We start from the raw sequence: 22,996 nt of genomic DNA, 5'->3' as shown, positions 1-22,996 counted from the left end.
CCTTGATGACCTGAAGTATCATGAGCCCACAGAGCTAAAAATAGTTCACCTTTGTGTTCCCAGTCCAAATCTATTTGGAACACTTTAGCAGCTTGATCCGCTTGTTGGTTGTTTCGATGTTCCTCAGTTGCCCGACTTTTAGGTACGTGAGCATCTACATGACGTGCCTTCACGACTAGTTTCTCTAGCCGAGCAGCAATATCTTGCCACAATTTAGCAGCCCAAATAGGTTTACCTTTGCGCTGCCAGTTGCTTCGCTTCCACTGCTTTAACCACCCCCACAAGGCATTTGCTACCATCCATGAGTCAGTATAAAGATACAGCCTTGGCCACTTTTCTCGTTCAGCAATGCCTAAAGCCAGCTGGATGGCTTTTACCTCTGCAAATTGACTTGATTCACCTTGTCCTTCTGTGGCTTCTGTGACTCGTCGTATGGGACTCCATACAGCAGCTTTCCACTTCCGATGCTTTCCTACAAGACGGCAGGATCCATCGGTGAACAGGACATACTGCTTCTCATCCTCTGGTAGTGTCACCTCCTTTTCTGGTGGCATTCCGAAGTCTTTGCCTTCTGGCCAGTCCATGATCACTTCTAAGATTCCTGGGCGATTAGGGTTTCCTATTTGAGCCCTCTGTGTAATTAATGCAATCCATTTACTCCATGTAGCATCAGTTGCATGATGGGTAGTAGGAACCTTACCCTTGAACATCCAGCCTAGTACTGGTAATCGAGGTGCCAGGAGAAGTTGTGCTTCAGTACCAATTACCTCTGAAGCAGCTCTAACTCCTTCATATGCTGCCAGTATCTCTTTTTCAGTTGGGGTGTAATTGGCCTCAGAGCCCTTGTATCCTCGACTCCAAAATCCTAGGGGTTGACCTCGAGTCTCCCCTGGTACTTTCTGCCAGAGGCTCCAGGTAGGACCATTGTCCCCAGCTGAGGTGTAGAGCACATTTTTAACATCTTGTCCCATACGGACTGGTCCAAGGGCTACTGCATGCACAATCTCTTGTTTAATCTGTTCAAAAGCCTGTCGTTGTTCAGGGCCCCACTGAAAATCATTCTTCTTTCTGCTCACTTGATAAAGAGGGCGTACAATCTGGCTGTAATCTGGAATATGCATTCTCCAGAAACCCACAACGCCTAAGAAGGCTTGTGTTTCCTTTTTGTTAGTTGGTGGGGACATAGCTGTTATTTTGTTGATCACCTCTATCGGGATCTGGCGACGCCCATCTTGCCATTTAATCCCTAAAAACTGGATCTCCCGGGCAGGTCCCTTGACCTTGCCTCTTTTTATGGCAAAACCAGCTTGCAGAAGAATTTGGATGATTTTCTCTCCTTTGTCAAAAACTTCTGCTGCTGTATCAGCCCACACAATGATGTCATCAATGTATTGCAAATGTTCTGGAGCTCCACCCTTTTCTAGTGCAGTCTGGATCAGTCCATGGCAAATAGTAGGACTGTGTTTCCACCCCTGGGGCAGTCGATTCCAGGTGTACTGGATACCTCTCCAGGTAAAAGCAAACTGTGGCCTGCACTTTGGTGCCAAAGGAATAGAGAAAAATGCATTAGCAATGTCTATGGTGGCGTACCACTTGGCTGCCTTTGACTCCAGTTCGTATTGAAGTTCTAGCATGTCTGGCACAGCAGCACTCAGCGGTGGCGTAACTTCATTTAGGCCACGATAGTCCACAGTTAATCTCCATTCTCCATCAGACTTTTGCACTGGCCATATAGGACTATTAAAGGGTGAGCGAGTCTTGCCAATCACTCCTTGATTTTCTAATTGTCTAATCAGTTTATGAATGGGGATCAGGGAGTCTCGATTGGTGCGATATTGTCGTCGGTGCACCGTGGCAGTAGCAATTGGCACCTGTTGTTCTTCAACCTTCAGCAACCTCACAACAGAAGGATCTTCTGAGAGACCAGGCAAGGTAGACAGCTGTTTAATGTCCTCAGTCTCTACAGCTGCTATACCAAAGGCCCATCTATACCCTTTTGGGTCCTTAAAATACCCTCTCTTGAGGTAGTCTATGCCAAGGATGCACGGAGCTTCTGGGCCAGTCACAATGGGGTGCTTTTTCCATTCATTTTTAGTTAGGCTCACTTCGGCCTCCAATACAGATAACACTTGAGATCCTCCTGTTACTCCTGAAATACTGATAGGTTCTGCCCCTTTATGATCCGATGGCATTAGGGTGCACTGTGCACCAGTGTCTACCAGGGCTCGATACCTTTGTGGTTTTAATGTGCCAGGCCATCGAATCCACACAGTCCAATAAATCCGGTTGTCCCTCTCCTCCACCTGGCTGGAGGCAGGGCCCCCCTAATTAAGAAATGGATTCGTGCTGCTCACAGGGACTGGACCTTCATTTCTCCTATTCACACTTGGGAAAAAGTGATTTGAGGCCCATCTCCCCTGACTGGGGTCCTGCTCACTGGTAACTGGAGCAGCCATCCTTCTAGAAAAATTCTCTCTGGTATTTCTTTTAGCTTGCAACTCACGTACTCGTGCCTGTAGGGTACTGATAGGTTGTCCATGCCATCTGTTCATGCCCTCCCCATAACCACGCAGGGCAAACCACAGGATACCTCGTGATGTGTTCTGTTTCCTTTGAGCTGGTCCTGTAGGAGAGCGTTTTCTCCTAACGGCTGCAACACGCGCCTGTGTAGGTAGAGAGTCAAGTTTATTCTCGATCATGGACAGTTTGTCTGACAGTTGTTTAAATGAGTCCTTGTTCTCCTTAGTCAGTTTTTCCACAGCCGAGATGCGTGCCTGCAGTGGGGAAGAAATACTATCTTCATACTGTCGCATACAGTTAGCCATTTCGCCCACACTAGATCGTGCCATAGCATCTTCTCCCCATACTAATATTGACAATGTATGGGTATATGTCGGTGGAGCATTCTTCACAACCTTCCGGAACATGGATCGGTTGCATTCCACTTCATCAGGATCTACAGGATCTACAATGTCCCGTGGGTGTCTATAAATGATCTCTTGCACAGCCAGTTCTCTAAGGTAGTTAATACCTTTTTCTATAGTGGTCCATTTGCTTAGGTGGCTCATAACATCATCTTTATAGGGATACCTGCTCTTTACAGCTGACAAGAGTCGCCTCCAGAGACTGACAGTGTTTGACTTTCTTGCGAGCGCCTTATCAATACCACCATCTCTGGACAGGGATCCCAACTGTCTGGCTTCTCTGCCATCTAATTGCATGCTGTCTGCCCCATTATCCCAGCATCAGAGCAGCCAGGTAATAATAGGTTCACCGTCATAACGGCTGAAGTCTTTCCTTATATTTCTCAGGTGCTTCAGGGATAAGGAGTGGTAGGTTATCTCTACGTCCGAGTCCTCCTCTTGTGATAGTTCTGCTTTAGAAGGACCTTTCTTTTGTGATGGGTCTGCTTTAAAAGGACGATTGAGGAAACCCCCATCTGTGTCAGGCCCTAACTCTGCCTGAGAAGGGCCCTCACCTGGGTCATATGATGGCTCTGCCTTAGAAGGCTCTGAGTCATCATCCTTCTCTTCACGAGCTGATTTCTTTTGGTATTTCTTCCTGGTTACAGGAGCAATTGGTAGAGATTCGATAGATGCTGGAGTCTGAGTAGATGCAGTGGCTGTCTTGGGAGTGCTGAGACTCGTTAGAGTCTGAGTAGCTGCAGTGGCCATCTTGGGGGGTGTAGCAGTTGTGGTACAGGCTGCTGAGGTTTCAGTGGGTTTAGTGGCTGCAGCGGCAGTACACACTGTAGGATCTGAGGTGGCTGCATAACACCTACAACTGTCCCTGCACCGATATTTAATCTTATCCCACATCAGAAACACATTCAGGACAACCAAAAATAAAAACATGCCACCTAGACAGCACCATCCTAATTTCGCAAAATCTAGTGGATTCAGCTTGGCAGAAAAGGAGAAGGTACTATTTCCCAAAGTAAAACTGGAAGTGTAATCATTAACAGAATCAGCTAAAGGACGCCTGGAGCGTGCAGATGAAGTCGCTGCTACTGATTCGCGATTAAAGCTGCCCATCATTGTGTCATAGAGATAAGAGATCGGAATATTAACTGCCCAGTTTATCACAGCATAAATCAGTATCAAACCCCATACCAAAACAATACATTTCGACCAGCGCCCACTGCTAAACTGCATGTAAACATTCATAAGAAGCAAGCAATAACACAGTGCCCACGGCAGGTAAGGCATCATTGCAATACTCAATTGTGAAAGAAACTCCATAAAAAGATGAGATAACACAGCATTCAAAAATGACATCACCATCTTCACTATCTGTTTTAACTTTCCAACCCCTCCTAAATCTCAAAGGAAGAAATCTGATATTCTCTCAGCTGAGCTCTCCAGGTCTCCTCCCACCAGAGCCAGGATTCAACTTATCAGAGCAACCTGTTGGAGCTTCTCTCGAGCCCCACGTTGGGCACCAATGAATCTGTCAGGGTTTAAAGCTGGGCCAGCTATTAACCAGGTGGCAGATGCTCTCTGTTAACCCTCTCCCCCCCCAAGGGAAAGGGAAAGGGAAAAGGGAGAGAGACTTATGGGTTGGAAAGTTAAAACAGTTTTAATAAACTATAATAATGAAAAAGAATATAATAACAATAATAATAGAAATAACCAAATATATACAAATATGTACAAAACCAAGATCAAGAGCTTGGAAATCCTCCTCAGGCAGAGTTGCTCCCCCCAGCACGGGCAGAGGGGAAAATGCAGTAGCTCCCCCCAGCACGGGCAGAGGGCAAAATGCAATAGCTCTCCCTGCCATCACACCTGCAGGTTTTTAACTGGAAAATTGGCAAAGCTGGTACCAATCAGTGGGAGACAGGAGGGCCCCTCCCTCCTGGGCCCCACCTCCAGGAGGCAGTGGGTTAGTGATAAATAGGAAAGTGAGAATGACATGTATGGGATGGAATATCTCGTTGGTCAATTCTGGGCCACCTGCCCTGTCTGCTCCTCCCTGCAGGTGCGACCCCCTTTGGCTCTTCACTCGTAAGCAGTGAGGAATTTAGCAGTGACCTTGGTTTCTCTAAGACTAATTGGCCTGGTTTGGGCCAAACCAGGACAGGTGGGGTGAGGGGGGAGGGGAAATACAACACTCGTACCACTATATAAACTGTTTAAAAGATCTGAACTGATTTGAAGATGTCTTAGTGTGAACAAAAGTGCAGCGGCACATGCAAGAAGAGGGGGAAGGGCATTGCTGCAAAAAATGGGATCTGTATCCTAGAGAGCAACGATCCTTAAAGGGATTACAAAAGACCTGCAGTTGAACATAACAAGCTCTATATTGTGCCAAAATAGGTCAACAGTCTTTGGATGAATAAGCAGGAGGCGGCAAGAGGAGAAGGGAGATTATTTTATCTCTATGCAGAATTGATGAGACCAGTACCAGAATGGTGTGTGCTGATTTCCACACAGTATGTTTTACATGAAACAGCTAAACAATCCTAGGCACACACAAAAGCAAGATGTTAATTGTGTATAGAACTCTCCTGAAAAAAAACCCAGTTGCAGTAACTACAGCACTTACAGATTTTCAGCATCTCCCTGATAAAGATACAGCAGAGCATGAGTTTGTTTGTAATTTTCAAATTTAGCTAACTAAATACCAGCAGGTATGGATAGGTGCCTGCATCTTCTTTTGGCCCTGTCATCAAGTTATCCTTGTTGCCAAAGAAATGATGCAGTCCTCCCAGCCTCTGCATGTGTTCACACTCACAACCACACAGAAATACATTCTTCTAATGCTTGTTTATATTTGTGTACTTCTTTAGTTAGCAGGTTTTCTAGTCATCTTTCTTGTATTACTTGTTATAGTTTTGAACATCTTGAAAGGTATTTTTTCTCCTTTTTACCAGTAAGTTGTCCAAGAAACATGTGAAGGATACAGTTTTTATAAATTATACTTATTATTAAGATTCAATCTGCTGTTCTTAAAAAAAAATAAATGAAAACAAAAAACTTTGTGTGTCTTTTTCCTTTGTTTTCCCATGTATAACTAAGATGTTTGTCAGCTCTTCATGTGATTGGCACATTTCTAACAATTAGTGGTTTATAGATTTTAAGCTATTAAAATGCATTCTTTCATCAAAGAAACTTTGTCTTTGATAAATTGGCATAAAAATTATGTTAAAATGTCACTTATAATAATACATGAAAAGGTTACGTTGGCTAAAGTTTTTAAAAACTTTTTCCCTCACTTTTTTTATTAAGCATCTCTCAAATGCACATCATTTTCATCCTCAGGCACTGCATAACTTCTGTCTCGAAAAAGCTAAGAATTCATTTTGAGTTACTACTTTTGATCTTAATTTTTTTTTAAATCTGGAAATAAAATTCTTCTCTCTTTACTGAATGAGATATTGAATACTGAAGCTGACAAATGTTTGTTTCCTTAAATTAAAAATTCAATCTTTTGAATCTGTGTGGTAGGTTTAAGCTTTATTCATGTAGATGAACTTCCTGTGATTTACGATAGTGGACTTGACAGATCTATTTTGACTATGTCATCTAAAATAATGTGCATAAGAGATTTTTGAATTATTTCAGCCCCAATAGAATTTAGTTCACTTTGAAGCAAACCAGTTCATTCTCCCCCTCCTCCACCCCCCAGAATAACTTTTCTGAGTTGTATTGCTTGCTTTCTTGCTCTTTTTAAAGACTTAGCAAAGATTACACAGTAAGTTATAGGGACTTTGCTTGTATGTGATTTTGTTTAGTTTTGCTATGATGCTTCTATAGATTCCATATAATAGAAGTTAGGCCTGGGAGATTTCAAGTCGTGCATATCTGTTCCTGTGATAAAATACAGTCTGGTATCAGTGCTGCCACCTCCACATGTTAAATAAATAAAAGTCATAATACCGACTTCTAAAAGATGCAGTTTTGGAATACACTTTATTTGACTAGGGAATTCCAAAATGATTTTGTTCTCAGAGAACAAAGTTTTTCTCCGTAGACATATTGGAATAGAATCCCTTTTTACTTTGGTAAAGAACTTTATAACCACAGAACTGTAGGTCTTAAATTTTAAGACAAGAGACTAAATGCACTAGGCTGTATCCTAAGGGTGTAGTGCACTGGTGCAAGGCACTGGGCCTGTGATCCCGTAAGAAAAATACTCAGACTCTGTAAGGTATTGGTTAAAATACCGTCTATTGGAGAAGGCACAAGAAGAAAAAAGAAGGTAGATGGAGTTACATCCCTTCAGATGCTGAGAACACTGAATTGTGCAGCATTGGACAGTCCTCTAGTCAGGGACAGCACAAGGTGCAGATCCCATCTGTGAAGAGGTTACCCAGCATTTTCCTCTTTTGAGCCCTTACAGGATTTTCTTAAAAGGAAACATTTCTATTCATCATTTCTGCTGTCAGACAAAAACTTGCTGCTGCACTGTTAAATAAAGTCGAGGTAACAGATGTGGCATCACTGCTGCTACCAAGTGGGAGCTGCCTTCAGGCTCCTTGGTTGCAATGAGTTGGCTGAGCTGGCTGAGGTTATCCTGCAGCTGAGGGATATGCAGAGCACAGAACCCACCTGCGCCTGCTCAGCATCACTGCTATGTGGATTGCTAACTCTTCTGTGTGCAGTGATCTTCCAGTCAGGGTCACTACGAAGGATTGGTATCACTGCAACTCTCTGCCTTGGAAAAAGCCTCAATGTTTGTGTAGTCTGAGCATATTTCTTTCTTCAGTAGGTTGTACAGAGGCATAGGATGAACAAGTCTAAAACAGGTCTTCACTAAGAAACAAGCCTAGTATACTTGCACACAAAAACTGTAATTTTTTTCCCAGCTGGGCACTAATTCCTCTGTAGGGAAGTTCATGTTCATTTGGTGAACTGAGAGCAGACTGCTTGTCCCAGGAGACAGGCTGCCATTTGTCTGACAGCTTGCAGTTTTTGTGCTTTGACAAAGATCAGAGCTCTCCTGCTATACATACGACAGTAATTCCATCAGTCCTGATTTTCTGTATGGTTACTTTGAGTGTTCCTTCAGCTAATTGTTACTGTTTTCCAGTGTCTTGCTTGCTTTGTAGGTGCATGCATCCTTCTCAACGGTTGGACTTGATGATCTTAAAGGTCTTTTCCAACCAAAATGATTCTATGATTCTATGATTCTGAGAAACTAGCTAGAATGCCAGTTCCCTTTATTCCTCTGCAGTGTATCTTTTGAAGCATTTTGTCTTGCAATTCCTCCTGATTTTTTTTTGTAGCCCTTTTGCATTAGTCTGAAAAGCTGAAAGGGTTAGAGAAAGATTCAAGCTACAATACTTCAAGCATCTACTAAAATTTGCAAGTTCTTTTTTTAAAAAGGTGAAATTTCAGTTCTATGGCAGGAATTGAAAAATTTGTTTGCAATGTTGAGCGCTCAGAAACAAAAGCCTTGAATATATGTAAGTTACAGTTGGAAAAAGGTTTATTTAAGGTGGCATTTTCAAAAAAAAAGATTCATAACCTGGTGTGGCTGTTCAAGCAGAGTTGCTTACAGACTAATTTCCAGATCTGCTCCTTGCTTACTGGAATCTTGCATTGTAATATACAATATCAAAGTCTGCATTCTTAAATGTGTTGCTGTGGCACTCCTCTCTAATCCATCAACCCTTGTCTGAAATCTTTGCTGAAATTTTCAATCTGGTTATGTATTCCTATGGAACACTAACAGACACTGTCTATATCACTTGGAAGTTTCTTGATCTTTGTCAAACTGCATTCCGTTGTGGATTCAAGACTGCCTTTTGTTTGCTTGTTTCTTTTTGGAAAACTAATTTCGCAAGTAGAATGCCTTACAGACTGAAAAATGGATGCTGCTACTTACATAACACTGCGTTCGGAGTGTGACCTCCTGTGCAATGCAGCCATCACAGAAGTTTTATTTTTGGTGATGCTGAACAGTAGTTCTATTTCTTACTTCAAGCAGATCTGCAAGCAAAACAGCAGGGACTGAGATGGCAGATCAGTTCTGTCTGATGGGTGCTGTGAAAATTATTATTCTTAGTGATCCTCCAAAATTAGTATACAGTGATTCAGGTTCTGTCGAAAGTACTGCCATCAACAAGTCAACAATAGTCTGTAAATAGCATATCTAGAAATAGAATGCTTTGTAATTTCAGAAAAGATAATTTCCTTATAAGGTGCAGGACTGATTTTCAGGAAGCATCTTTGGCAAAGGTGCTGTATGTTAAGGACCAAGATGATGATTCTAGTGAGAATGCGTTATTCCTGTTTTAGCATTAATTTTGATGGCCTAATCCATATCCAGAAAGTATTCAGAGAAAATATTTTTCCAGGAATTTAACTTCAATCATACATATTTTTGTTGATATATATATGACATAGGAAAGAAAAGGCTTTTTTTAACAAATGAATGTGTTTTTATGTAGTCATAACTCAAGAGGATTTGACAGAAGGATTTTTTAATATTTATATTATGCATAGGCCGTGTTAATAATTTTGTATTCTTCATATCTTAGCTGTATTACCAGAGTTTGTAAAATTGCATATCTATGAGGTTCATAACAACTGTGTATTGGATCAATTTATAAATACTGCAATTATAGGCAATGAAACCATTGTTTTCAGATCTTTAGACATTTTACCTTGACCCTTATGCTAGTAATTCATGCAGGGTAGTTATTGAACTCAAGCATGAGTGAAAACCGTACAGTGGCACAGGAATAAATCTTTTGTCAGTCTGCTGGCAGTAGGCTCTTGCACTAGGCTTCAACACCAGCAGTGGTATCCCACGAACAGGCACTCCTCGCTACTGCAGATGAGTAAATCAAAAGTGACAAAGGGTGAAAATTAGGGAGCATGAATTAGGAGCATAATCTGGATTCTACTGAGGTTCGGGTGAATTGGAGCCTAGTAAGAAAAAGGGTCTATGTTATGAAATAACAACATCTGGTTGTTATTGGCTGTCTGTAAACCATAATGTCCCAGGTTGTTATAGATTCATTGCTTAAGTGGCCAGTCATTAATTTGTTTTTTAAACTAGCCTGAGCATTTTATTGTGTATGATTTCCCACTCAAGAGCCAAATTCTAAATATTTTCCATTTGATTTTTCTTTGCCAGTATTTTATATACAGCTGCATATTAGGGCTCATTTCCTGCTCTGTTTTCCTGAGGATAAATTATGAGTTGAAAATGGTGATAATGTTAATTGCATTGGTGGGCTACAATGTTATCCTTCTGCATACTCATGGGCCCATGCTGGATGACTACAGCAAATTCATGTATGCAATGGCACCTCTTAGAAGGTAGGTAGATAACTTCAGTTCTTCCGAAATTAATAGAAATTAAATACTACCTATGGCAGTTCTTATCTCATGGAACAGATATTTTTCCTATGTGTTTGTCTATATAATCACAAGTCACAATTTAAAAATCATTGTCATGCTGCACTTAATGTATGATTTAATGTCACACCTCAGAGCATTAGAATAAAATAAACAAGTCTGGGCAAGGTGTTTAAATCACGTACTACAAGAAATAGAGTATGGTTTAATTTGCATTCTTGTAATAAAGGACATTAAGAAGAAGTCATCACTAAGGTTGTTAAGACCTGCGACTGAACATAATTAAGGCTGTTACAGCATATTTGCTGCAAGCCAAAGTAAATCAGCTTCCTCAGAACTAGTACATTGCCTGAAAACTTTACAAATGTAGTCGTAGGTATTGGAAAAATTAGTAGACCAACAGTTTGGATCTTTTTTGCTGTGCTTGCAAATTTGTATGTTAAATTTTCCGTGAGACTGCTGAAATCTTTGTTATAGGTGATAATATATAAGACCAAAATTATGACTCTTAGTTCTGAGTATTACTATGTAAAATAATTTTTGGACACGTGTAATTTCTACCTGATTTTCAAAACAAAGAGGTGATTCTCTTCTATGTAGGCTGAGTGTTCAGTGCATATGCCACAAAAGAAAAATTGAGTATTCAGAGTAGAGTTTCAGTATCCTTTTTCCTGTGCTGTAAACTGCTCAAGATCTTCAGGACACAGATAATCATGGAAAAGGATCTGAAGTTTAAAAAAGTGTATGTTTTCTTTGCATTTACATCTGAAGATGAAATGAAAAAAAACAGGTCTTTGTTTCCATTGCATTAGTAGAAAGGATATCTGTGTGATGGGATAGAGAACTGTGGGACAGGTTAGACTGAGCATGTGCTTCTGGCAGCCTTGATTTTGCCAGTCAAACTGTGTGTCTGTTGGTATTTTCCTTCCTAAATCTCTCACCAAGGTTCATCTTTCAGTGGCATCAGTAGGACAGTGCTAGCGTGAACTGTTTCATTACCTCTAGTGTCTTTTCCCAAAGCAGAGTTTATTAAAAACTCTGTACAAGATCTAGTTTGTGCCTCCTGTAATTCTGAGGTGAAAAGGCATCTTGGGAGTTAGGTGCTTTAGTTTCTGTTTCTTCATTCTTTGGCTATGATCAAAATTATGGAAGTAGTGTTATTACATAACAAATATCTTTTTAATCTGCCTGTATAGAATAAGAACCAAATGCTCCCCATTTGTAAGCAAACAAGGATATTATTTTTACTAAATCTTATTACTGAACTTCAAAATGTAGGCACGTTTGCACAGAATGTAGTAGAAGTAATTAAAGCTACATAATGGAAATAATAACATTTCATCAAGTAATAAAGCATATGATATTTAAATGGTCTCAGTTTCCACACCAGAAAGTAGTGTAAATCGTGGTCTTATTCTTGTGCTAAAGTAATTTTGTTTTAACTTTTGAGCAGCTTGCTTTACTGATGTTTTTGTTTTATAGGCCAGGAATACTGAAAGACCTGAAGACAATGGGCTCAATTTCTTTGTTTATATTCTTCGTCACATTACTGGTTTTGGGTAGACAGGTAAGATGCACACTTCTGTTCATCTGCATCAGTGGACACAATGCCAGCCTCCACATGCAGCCTGCCACCTTCTCAAACATTTTTTAGATTTTTTGACAAACACCTTTATTCCATTCTGCCTCGCACCCTTGCAAAGGACTGTCAGAAGCATCTAAACCGCTATTTTCTTTATTACCTTCCAATATGACCTTAAAACTCACCAATAACTCTCATTGAGACTGTAGACATTATGCTGATAGTGTGCTGTGACTATTGCCTGTCATGCTGACCAATATTGTCTCATAGCTTCCTAGTGTGCTCCCATCTGTCTGCATCCATCTGCTCTCTCCCTAGTTGCTTAATTACAAGCTATTTTCTTCACAGTTATTACAATTTGATGCAGACACAGAAACACAGAAGTGTACCACATGCTGAGGCCGCAGTTGCACTAAAACTATGACCAAACAGGAAACTACTCTTTTTATTACCCAGTTGTGTTTTTTCAGTACAAATGTGATGTCAATGGTCTTACCCTCTACGAAGCTGAGGGCAGGTGCAAGGCTGCTCTTTCTCTAAATCCTAGGTCTATCCATGATCCATGGCTAAAAGCTGCAATTCCAGCCCATTGTGCCAGGAACGGTGCAGTGCGCCAAGACAGGGCTCTGAGATGGAAGAGGCAGACCATGTGAGATCTCATGAACAGCCTGTACCCCCACAGCCTGCAGCCTTGGGAAGGATCTTATCCCAGACTGTCTTTAAATCACTCTTTTACATTATAATTCCCCAAAACGTAATGACTGTCATTTAACTTGCCAAGCAGGCCCTGCAGGTTACTAGACAAAAAATTCTTATCTGGCAGCTCATCCAGTATTTGCTGTAGTGGGGAACATCCTTCTTGAGGATCCTTCCTCTTCCTTCTTCTTCCTTTCTGCCAGCACCATATTAGTTTGCTCATTTGATGGCAGTAGCAGAGAGTGGGGCTGGAGCACAGCTACCTCCACTAGGAAAGAGGGATAAATACTTCATCGCACCAGTTGCGAACCATTAGTCCCTATCAACCAAGGTGTCAGATGGAGGTAGTGGATGCAATACCAAGAAAAAAGGAGAGAAGGAATGTCACCTTCACTGGGCAAGGAGAGTATTTCTTTGTGGGTTCAGTCATGTCAACAAGAAAGTTTATTTTGCATACAACAACAGTGTGTGTGTGTTGTTCCCTGTCACACCAACTAAAAAATGATCCTGTAATGGAAAATGTCTTCGTTTTCAGAGCTGTAGGTCCAGGATCCTTGTCGTGATACCACTTGTTTGTGGCTCTTCAGTCTTTTGCCTCTGATTTTTCTGCTAATTTATTCTCCCTTAAAGAAGAAGGAGAAAAAAACCTCTGTGTTTTCAAATGCTCTCAAGCAAAGTCTAAATGATAACTAGAAAATGTTATTAACTAATTTTAATACATACCTGGCATAAGACCTGCCATTTTAAGTTACTGTTAGTGATACTGACTGGTAGCAAATGCTTGGGAAAAGAATAGGGGAGCAAGTGAACCTGTGTGGAGTGACCCTTCCAGGGACATATGTTTCCTACTTTCTGCCAAGTCAGCATTTCTGTGGCAACATTTAATAGCTATTGGTTGCTCTGCTTTCTGTTACAGTCTGATCCCTTTTCAACCCATTTTATCTTCGTGGTCTTCCCAAAACTGTCTGATAATGAATTTCACAATTTGATAAGAATTCATATGAAAGTGTCTATCTTCTTTTTTGATTTTAAACTTTCTGCTTGCTATTTTCATTGAGTGGCACTTACAGAACACTGTCAAACCATCTTGGCACTGTAGGCAAAGTAAAATTCTTCCTTACCCTTCTTCTGCAGAGGGTAATATACAAGTAATTTCTCTGTTCGCTATTGCATTTTTCTACTTTGCACATAATAACATCACAGAATCACAGAATGTTAGGGATTGTAAGGGATCTCAAAAGATCATCTAGTCCAATCCCCCTGCCGGAGCAGGATTACCTAGATCATATCACACAGGAACGCATCCAGGCGGGTTTTGAATGTCTCCAGAGAAGGAGACTCCACAGCCTCTCTGGGCAGCCTGTTCCAGTGTTCAGTTACCCTCACTGTAAAGAAGATTTTCCTCATATTTATGAGGAACCTCCTGTGTTCCAGTTTGCACCCATTGCCCCTTGTCCTGTCAAGGGATGTCACTGAGAAGAGCCTGGCTCCAGCTTCTTGACACTTGCCCTTTACATGTTTATAAACATTAATGAGGTCACCCCTCAGTCTCCTCTTCTCTAAGCTAAAGAGACCCAGCTCCCTCAGCCTCTCCTCATAAGGGAGATGTTCCACTCCCTTAATCATCTTCGTGGCTCTGCGCTGGACTCTCTCTAGCAGTTCCCTGTCCTTCTTGAACTGAGGGGCCCAGAACTTGACACAATATTCCAGATGCAGCCTCACCAGGGCAGAGTAGAGGGGGAGGAGAACCTCTCTTGACCTACTAACCACACCCCTTCTAATACACCCCAGGATGCCATTGGCCTTCTTGGCCACAAGGGCACACTGCTGGCTCATGGTCATCCTGCTGTCCACTAGGACCCCCAGGTCCCTTTCCCCTGTGCTGCTCTCCAACAGGTCTGCCCCCAACTTGTACTGGTACATGGGGTTGTTCTTGCCCAGATGCAGGACTCTACACTTGCCCTTGTTATATTTCATTAAATTTCTCCCCGCCCAACTCTCCAGCCTGTCTAGGTCTCTCTGAATGGCAGCACAGCCTTCTGGTGTGTCAGCCACTCCTCCCAGTTTTGTGTCATCAGTGAACTTGCTGACAGTGCACTCTATTCCCTCATCCAAGTCATTAATGAATATATTGAATAGCACTGGTCCCAGTACCGACCCTTGAGGGACTCCGCTGGACACAGGCCTCCAAATGGACTCTGTCCCATTGACCACCACTCTCTGGCTTCTTTCCTTCAGCCAGTTCACAATCCACCTCACTACCCGATCATCCAGACCACACTCCCTCAGTTTAGCTGCGAGGATGCTGTGGGAGACCGTGTCAAACACTTTACTGAAATCGAGATAGACCACATCCACAGCTTTACCATCATCTGTCCACCGGGTTATGTCCTCATAAAAGGCTATCAAGTTGGTTAAGCATGACTTCCCGTTGGTGAAGCCATGTTGACTGCCCCTAATGATCCTCTTATCCTTGATATGCCTAGAGACAGCACCAAGGACAAGTTGTTCCATTACCTTTCCAGGGATGTAGGTGAGGCTGACCGGTCTATAGTTACCTGGGTCCTCCTTCTTGCCCTTTTTGAAGACTGGAGTGACATTCACTTTCCTCCAGTCCTCAGGCACCTCTCCCGTTGCCCACGACTTAGCAAAGACGATGGAGAGTGGCCTAGCAATGACTTCCGCCAGCTCCCTCAGCACCCGTGGGTGCATCCCATCAGGGCCCATGGATTTATGGACATCCAGATTGCTTTATTGGTCCCTGACCCAGCCCTCATCAACCAAGACAGACTTCTCCTCTGTCCTGACTTCCTCTAGGGCCTCAGTGATCCGGGGCTCCTCAGGACAGCCTCCAGCAGTATAGACAGAGGCAAAGAAGGCATTCAGTAACTCCGCCTTCTTTTTATCCTCTGTCTCCAGGACCCCCACCTCATTCATCAGTGGGCCTACATTGCCCCTAGTGTTGGTTTTACCTGCAATGTATTTGAAGAAGCCCTTTCTGTTGTCCTTGACCTCTCTTGCAAGGTTGAATTCCAAGGAGGCCTTAGCTTTCCTAGTTGCCTCCCTACATCCTCTGACAACAGACTTATATTCCTCCCAAGTGGCCAGCCCCTCCTTCCACGATCTGTACACCCTCTTCTTCCACTTGAGTTTGCCCAGCAGTTCCCTGTTCAACCATGCAGGTCTCCTGGTACCCTTTCTTGACTTCCTGCCTGTTGGGATGCTCTGATCTTGAGCTCAGAAGAAGCAGTCCTTGAATGCTAACCAACTATCTTGGGCCCCCAGAGAAAAGACATGTTTTTTTCTCTTCTCTTAATATCTGATTATATTATCAATGCTAATCATAGTAGCCACTGACGAAAAGGGTAGTCTTTCCATTTCCCTTAAGCTGGCATTGGTGCTCCTCTGACCCTAGAGTGAGTAACCAGAAAGTTCATCTAAACAAAAAATGAATGCTTTCCTGCAAGCCTTGCTCTGTGAAGCTGCTCACCACTGCTCAGAGAGATGTCTGTTCTGATGCAAAAGCAGGAGGTGGAATGTGTGTCTCTGGTTGAATGAGGATGAAGAAAGGGAGGGCTAGTATATCATTACATGTTATATGAGCCCACTTAATTCTCAGGTTCAAGCGATACTTTCAGCTGCACAACCAGCATCCCTACTGAAAGAAGTAGGCCTTCCTGCAGCTACTCATTCTTATCCTTGTATCTCCTTATCTGTACTGGCACAGCTACCTGTGGAGCTGTATAGTGGCCCAAAATAGGGAAATTATCTGGCTTAAAAATTAACCCTGGAATGTTGGTTTTCAGCCAATTCTCTTTCCTGATCTGATTTTGTGGTGTGGCTGCAGCAATGCTTGTGCCAAAGAATGAGCATAGGATGGGAGTGAGCAGCCAGAAGTGAGGTGGAGTAAGTGCTTTTTTTTGATGGTCATGCCAGCGCAGGCTACAACCATTCCCTGGCAGTGAGATCAAGTGATGCATTTCATTCTGTAGGCATGCCATTAAGAGTTATTTGAAAATAGGCTGGCAGCAGGCATATGATATGTTGAGGATGGCGACTGTTGCACCCTGCCCAAGCATTGCCTGGGAGAACACAGACTGGTATGGGCTACACTGTGTAAGGAGTGTGCTCATATTTAAACACTATTGAGCATTAAATCTCTCTTATGGCCCAGTCTGAATTACCAGTATTGACATAGTCTGTGAATTCCTTTCTCATCAGTACCTAAAATTACACATATCCTGTCACTCTGTAGGCTAGGTGAATATTGTGTTTTTCCCATGATTGATTATATTGTATTTATCCACACTGAACTTCATTGGCTGTTTTACTGCCCAGATGTTCATGGCAACTTTCCTCAGGCATGAAAACTGTTTATTTGTAGTCACTGTTCTGTTTTTTAGTGAGCTTTTACTCTGTGAGAGGATCCTTCTCTTCTTAGATAATGCAGTCTTCAGGAGTCTCTTCTGAAAGAATTTAATGAAAACTTATTTCAAACTTTGCTCCTATTCACATGCCCATTGACGACTTTGTAACAGATGGAGGCATGTTTACAGAAGAGGTGTCAACTCTTCCCCATTGTATCAGCTTTAGCTAATATGTCTAAATAGCTCTTTTCCTTAGCATAGTTTTTTTTCCAAAGTACCTCCCTCTATTGTTCCCAGGGTCCTCCCAGTTCTTTTCCAAAGATTTGCATTATATCCTTACCATTTGTCAGTTCTCTGACACTGTGGCTGCTTCGAACGATCAGGCTATCCCCCGCAAGTTTCAGACCAGCAGCTTTTCATTATTACTTTAGAGCTGATGACTTCTTGTTGATCAACTTATTAATGTGTTCTAAGACATCTTCTGCTGACACTCCATGTTGAGATGGTTTCTCAGACTTGCTATCTGTAAGTAAGGGCTGGGAGGTGGAATCTCCTTAGCTCCCTCACCTGAATGAAAACCCATGTTTAATTTCTAGTGATCTTGCCTACTTTAGTGCTGCCTTTGCTACCCCTTTGCTGAACGCCATGCCATTCATCTCCCCTGACTGTAGACACCTATGGAATAGGCAGCTACTCTCGTATCTTGACTTTCTATGTGACATTCTTTTAATGAGGAGAATTAGTTCATTGCCTCACTCAGGCAGATATTGAAAATACACCCAGGTGAGTGTCCCACTAGAATTTAAAAATATAGATAAACCCATCTCTGTGCAATAAATGAGACATGAATCAGTTCTTGTTGCACTTAACTGCTTTTGCCCAAAAAGTTACCACTGATTTGAACCTCTGGGGTTGCCTTACATTGCTTTGCACAGATGCATGGTAATATCTTGTCCTGGAGGAAGCCAATTGCTCTGTGGTGCCTGGACGAACGCAGTGTCCTTCATGCCTCCCTGGGCATTCCACCATGATCACCCACTGGGAAGTGCTATCAAGTAAAGCAGCAGAAGGTGAAGAAGGAGAATTTTGTATCTCAAGGACATTGTGCCTGCAGATGTACAAGGGCCATTCTGAGAAATTTTCATTCTGATATGTTGAAAAGGTTCTGGAGATAACATGTAAAGTAGGAAACAATGTTGGTTTCAATATGACTGCAAGGCTACAAAGATTGAACAGTATCTTTAATGATGTGTATACAAAGTTGGCTAGATCATTCAAACAAAAAACGCCCATGATTTTAAGTAAGTTTTAATAAGGTAGTGCTTTTTTGTTTGTAAAGTCTGAATAGGCATTTTGAAATATATGTTGACTTTTTTAATTTCAAAGCAAATTGTAGAATACATTCTGCTTTATTTTTTCTGATTTCTTTCTCCGCCATTTTTTGCGGCAGCCTAGATTTCATTCAATAAATAATAAAGCAGTAAACAAATTATCTGTTTAATATTAACTCTTAAAGAAGAAACATATCTTTTTGAAGACTTCAGCTTATCTAGCATGTTTTCTTTTCAATACAGAGTTGGTACCATGTATGGATACCTAATTTCAGTTTTATGCCAGGCATCCAGTTTCCTTTTGTCAAATTATGCAAATAATTTTGACGTCCCAGCTTTTTATTGGACTTTTTCTGCATGAATACAGTTAGTGGCGTTTTAATTTATCATCTATGTGGGGAACTTGGATGTGTAAATGTATAATATACATATTTAAAAGCTTGCCAAATCATTGTAATACCATCTCAGTTCAACTTCCTACTCTAGCTTTGGCTGTGATCTCAACAAAATATCTATGAATCATTTTGAGCTGTGACAGCCACTGTCCAATCAGAAGGACTACTCTGATTTTGATGTGAAAGCTTACTGACTGCTAAAAATACTAGCTAGCATTTTTAGGTTTTTGTGTAATAAGTTTGTCATCATAATCATGTTCTCCTGGTTAATAACATAGTCTTCACTGAGGCTGCATGATAGCATTAAACCATTGGACTACATTGAAATAGCTCTTGCTTTATACTGATAGTCAGGCCAGTGGAGGCTTTACGGTAGAAATAACGCCATAGAATTTACAACAAAACACTGACAATATTGAAAAGTAGTAGAGAGCGCTCCACAAAAGTGCATTTTTATTCATTTTTCAACATCTTTTTAATGAAATTGGATCTCCAAAAATACTGATATTCCAAGAATGTTATACATTTCCATGTAGTTCCAGTTATTGCTATTGTTGGGGACGGTAAAAAACAAGGATAAAGTATTATAGAAAGCAGTATTAAAAAATAAAAAACAAAACAAAACAAAACAAAAACCACACGAACAAAACCAGAACTGGGTTGCCCCAACTGACTGAGCCTTTTTTTGACAACCGGTTAACGATTCGATAAACTGAAGTCATATTATATCCATAGGCTGTTTTTTCTGTACTGCCCCCTTTTTACCAGGCTGATCGCGTGACATAAGTTCAAGTTGGTAAAAGTTAGGGTCTTCCTGAAATGCCCTTTATTGTAAGTGAAATTCTACGCTTCAGATAAATAAGACATCATATTAAGTTACAAAACTGTAGATTGTTTCCATAACAGTGTTTGATTTCTGGAATGAATTTCTACTGAAGCCTGGGAGTAAATAAATAAATCTTCCATTGTTTAAGGCACCTTGCAACTTTGTTTTTTTTCCTGGGCCTTTTTATGGGCTTTTTTTTTTGGAAGGGCCTTATTAGTTTGATGAAATGTATGTCACATAGTGTGTGCTTGGGGTTTGATTTCTGTGGGATCTGGAATTGTATTTGAGTGGTCAAATAATAGCCTTGTAGGGGTGGGGTACTGTGCTTATTTTGTCTCTTAAACCTGTACTCCAGCAGGACAAGATGCCTATTGTTTCTTTACCTCTGTGTCCTCTTGTAACAGAATGAATATTACTGTAGGTTAGACTTCCTGTGGAAGAACAAGTTCAAAAAAGAGCGGGAGGAGATTGAAACCATGGAGAACCTAAATCGAGTGCTTCTGGAGAATGTGCTTCCAGCCCACGTAGCTGAACACTTCTTGGCAAGAAACCTGAAGAATGAGGTCAGCCATCTCTGTATATCCTCTGCTGTGTTAAGAAAGCAGCGTATCCTGGGCATACCACTTAATGCTGATTTGAACAGTAGGTCCATACAGCGAGATTATAGATTTAAAGTCACTTTCATTCCCCTTTACCTCCCTGAAAGGCTTGCTTTACAGCACTGAATGCACCTTAGTACCTTGAAGTACAAAATGTGAAATTATCTTAAGTGGCAATGCACTTTGCCTTTCGAAGGAAGGTAAAAAAGGGTGAGGGGGAAGAAGGGGATGGTTGAACCACCATGGATTTAAAATTAAATCATATGCATTCAGATACTTCTTCCTTTGTGATCAGATTGGAGGTGCATCCAGGTTCTGAATTTTCTTCTGGTGGCTGGAGACCTTGCTTACTGGAGTGAAAATTAACCTTTTCCCTGAAACAGTGGCTATGTTAATTCTGGAAAGAGGTTTTGAACACTGAATTACCTGTTTACTCGCTGCTTATGGACCTAATCCAAGCACCAGAAAAGTCAACCAAAAGACCCCTGTTGACTTTGGTGGAAATTAGACCTGCTCCTAATATTGCTTTACAGTTTTAATAAAGCAAAAAAGGATGAAAAAATAAAAGCATTTAGAGAGAGTAGCAGTTCTAGAGATCTCAAATGCAATAGTTTGAATTACTTATGCATACCAAACAATTGTTTCAAAACTGATAAAAGAGGGGAGAGGACAACTTTAGGGATTCATTTTCGATCTCCTGAGTCAAAAAGCACAATGTCTTCCCTTTCACTATGGTTTGCATTAAGCAGTACTACCAGTACTTTCTATCAGTACTCTAGTGCTACCTGCAAATATTCAGTTGGTAGCTAATGCCAAATGAAAACTGCTGTGGGGTTCCTTTGAATCCAGTGAAGACCTTTGCTGGAAGCCAGGTTGGCTCAGCTCCAGTTCTCAGTTCAGGCATTAAACACAGCAAACAATCAGGAGGTTGCTTTCTCATTTATGTGCTATTCCATCTCAGCTCCCCAGCAGAGCAACACCATCTGCTCACCTTGGTATTGGCAACTGGATTTATATTGTTACCCCACAAGATTTTTAGGTTGGAATGAGCTTTAGTAAATTTAGTGAAGAACAGAAATTGTAATGTGCTGAGCTCTCCAATCTATCATGTCAGACAAAGTAAAAATGATTTGACATAATTCTAGTGGCATCCCTTTTAAAAAAAAAAAAAATCTTGAGTTGTTTCTTGTTTTGTTTAAACACAGTTTTCAAAGAGGGAAGAACCTTTCAAATCCCTAGAAATGTTCAGGAATATAAGCATCTATTGATAGACCACCATTTGTGGTCTATCTTGATTTCAGTAAAGCGTTTGACACGGTCTCCCACAGCATCCTCGCAGCTAAACTGGGGAAGTGTGGTCTGGATGATCGGGTAGTGAGGTGGATTGTGAACTGGCTGAAGGAAAGAAGCCAGAGAGTGGTGGTCAATGGGACAGAGTTCAGATGGAGACCTGTATCTAGTGGAGTCCCTCAAGGGTTAGCACTGGGACCAGTACTATTCAATATATTCATTAATGACTTGGATGAGGGAATAGAGTGCACTCTCAGCAAGTTCACTGATGACACCAAACTGGGAGGAGTGGCTGACACACCAGAAGGCTGCGCAGCCATTCAGAGAGACCTAGACAGGCTGGAGAGTTGGGCGGGGAGAAATTTAATGAAATATAACAAGGGCAAGTGTAGAGTCCTGCATCTGGGCAAGAACAACCCCATGTACCAGTACAAGTTGGGGGCAGAGCTGTTGGAGACCAGCGTAGGGGAAAGGGACCTGGGGGTCCTAGTGGACAGCAGGATGACCATGAGCCAGCAGTGTGCCCTTGTGGCCAAGAAGGCCAATGGCATCCTGGGGTGTATTAGAAGGGGTGTGGTCAGCAGGTCGAGAGAGGTTCTCCTCCCCCTCTACTCTGCCCTGGTGAGGCCGCATCTGGAATATTGTGTCCAGTTCTGGGCCCCTCAGTTCAAGAAGGACAGGGAACTGCTAGAGAGAGTCCAGTGCAGAGCCACAAAGATGATTAAGAGAGTGGAACATCTCCCTTATGAGGAGAGGCTGAGGGAGCTGGGTCTCTTTAGCTTAGAGAAGAGGAGACTGAGGGGTGACCTCATTAATGTTTATAAACATGTAAAGGGCAAGTGTCAAGAGGATGGAGCCAGGCTCTTCTCAGTGACATCCCTTGACAGGACAAGGGGCAATGGGTGCAAGCTGGAACACAGGAGGTTCCACTTAAATTTGAGGAAAAACTTCTTTACGGTGAGGGTGACTGAACACTGGAACAGGCTGCCCAGAGAGGTTGTGGAGTCTCCTTCTCTGGAGACATTCAAAACCCGCCTGGACGCGTTCCTGTGTGATATGGTCTAGGCAATCCTGCCCCGGCAGGGGGATTGGACTAGATGATCTTTCGAGGTCCCTTCCAATCCCTAACATTCTGTGATTCTGTGATTCTGTGATTCTGTGACAGGACAAGGGGCAATGGGTGCAAGCTGGAACACAGGAGGTTCCTCATAAATATGAGGAAAAACTTCTTTACGGTGAGGGTAACTGAACACTGGAACAGGCTGCCCAGAGAGGCTGTGGAGTCTCCTTCTCTGGAGACATTCAAAACCCACCTGGATGCGTTCCTGTGTGATACGATCTAGGTAATCCTGCTCCGGCAGGGGGATTGGACTAGATGATCTTTCGAGATCCCTTACAATCCCTAACATTCTGTGATTCTGTCATCTGTCATGTCTTCAGATTTGTTTCAATGTCAGCAAGGATGTGTTGAGCCTTAAAGAGCATTCTGTATGTGTGTATGTATATACACCTAAGAATCTATTAGGATAGATCAAGCCTTTGTTTTCTTTGTGTGGGTATTTAGGTAAACAGATACTGAATTGAATTTTGTCTGCAT

General features: G+C 41.9%; 1 protein-coding gene across 1 annotated transcript in view; it reads left to right on the top strand.

Annotated features, from left to right (window-relative positions):
- Positions 1 to 22,996, top strand: part of ADCY2 (adenylate cyclase 2) — a 236,481-nt gene that overhangs the window by 186,578 nt on the left and 26,907 nt on the right. The window contains exons 18-20 of the mRNA XM_068397286.1: positions 10,090 to 10,274; positions 11,796 to 11,880; positions 19,915 to 20,073. Coding sequence (XP_068253387.1) covers positions 10,090 to 10,274; positions 11,796 to 11,880; positions 19,915 to 20,073 — 429 coding nt within the window. The remainder of the gene's footprint in view (positions 1 to 10,089; positions 10,275 to 11,795; positions 11,881 to 19,914; positions 20,074 to 22,996) is intronic.

This window comes from Nyctibius grandis, chromosome 3, assembly GCF_013368605.1.
Source record: "Nyctibius grandis isolate bNycGra1 chromosome 3, bNycGra1.pri, whole genome shotgun sequence".
Classification (NCBI taxonomy): Eukaryota; Metazoa; Chordata; class Aves; order Nyctibiiformes; family Nyctibiidae; genus Nyctibius; species Nyctibius grandis.
The sequence above is the reverse complement of the archived record's forward strand: the minus strand, read 5'-3'. Positions and strand labels throughout refer to the sequence as shown.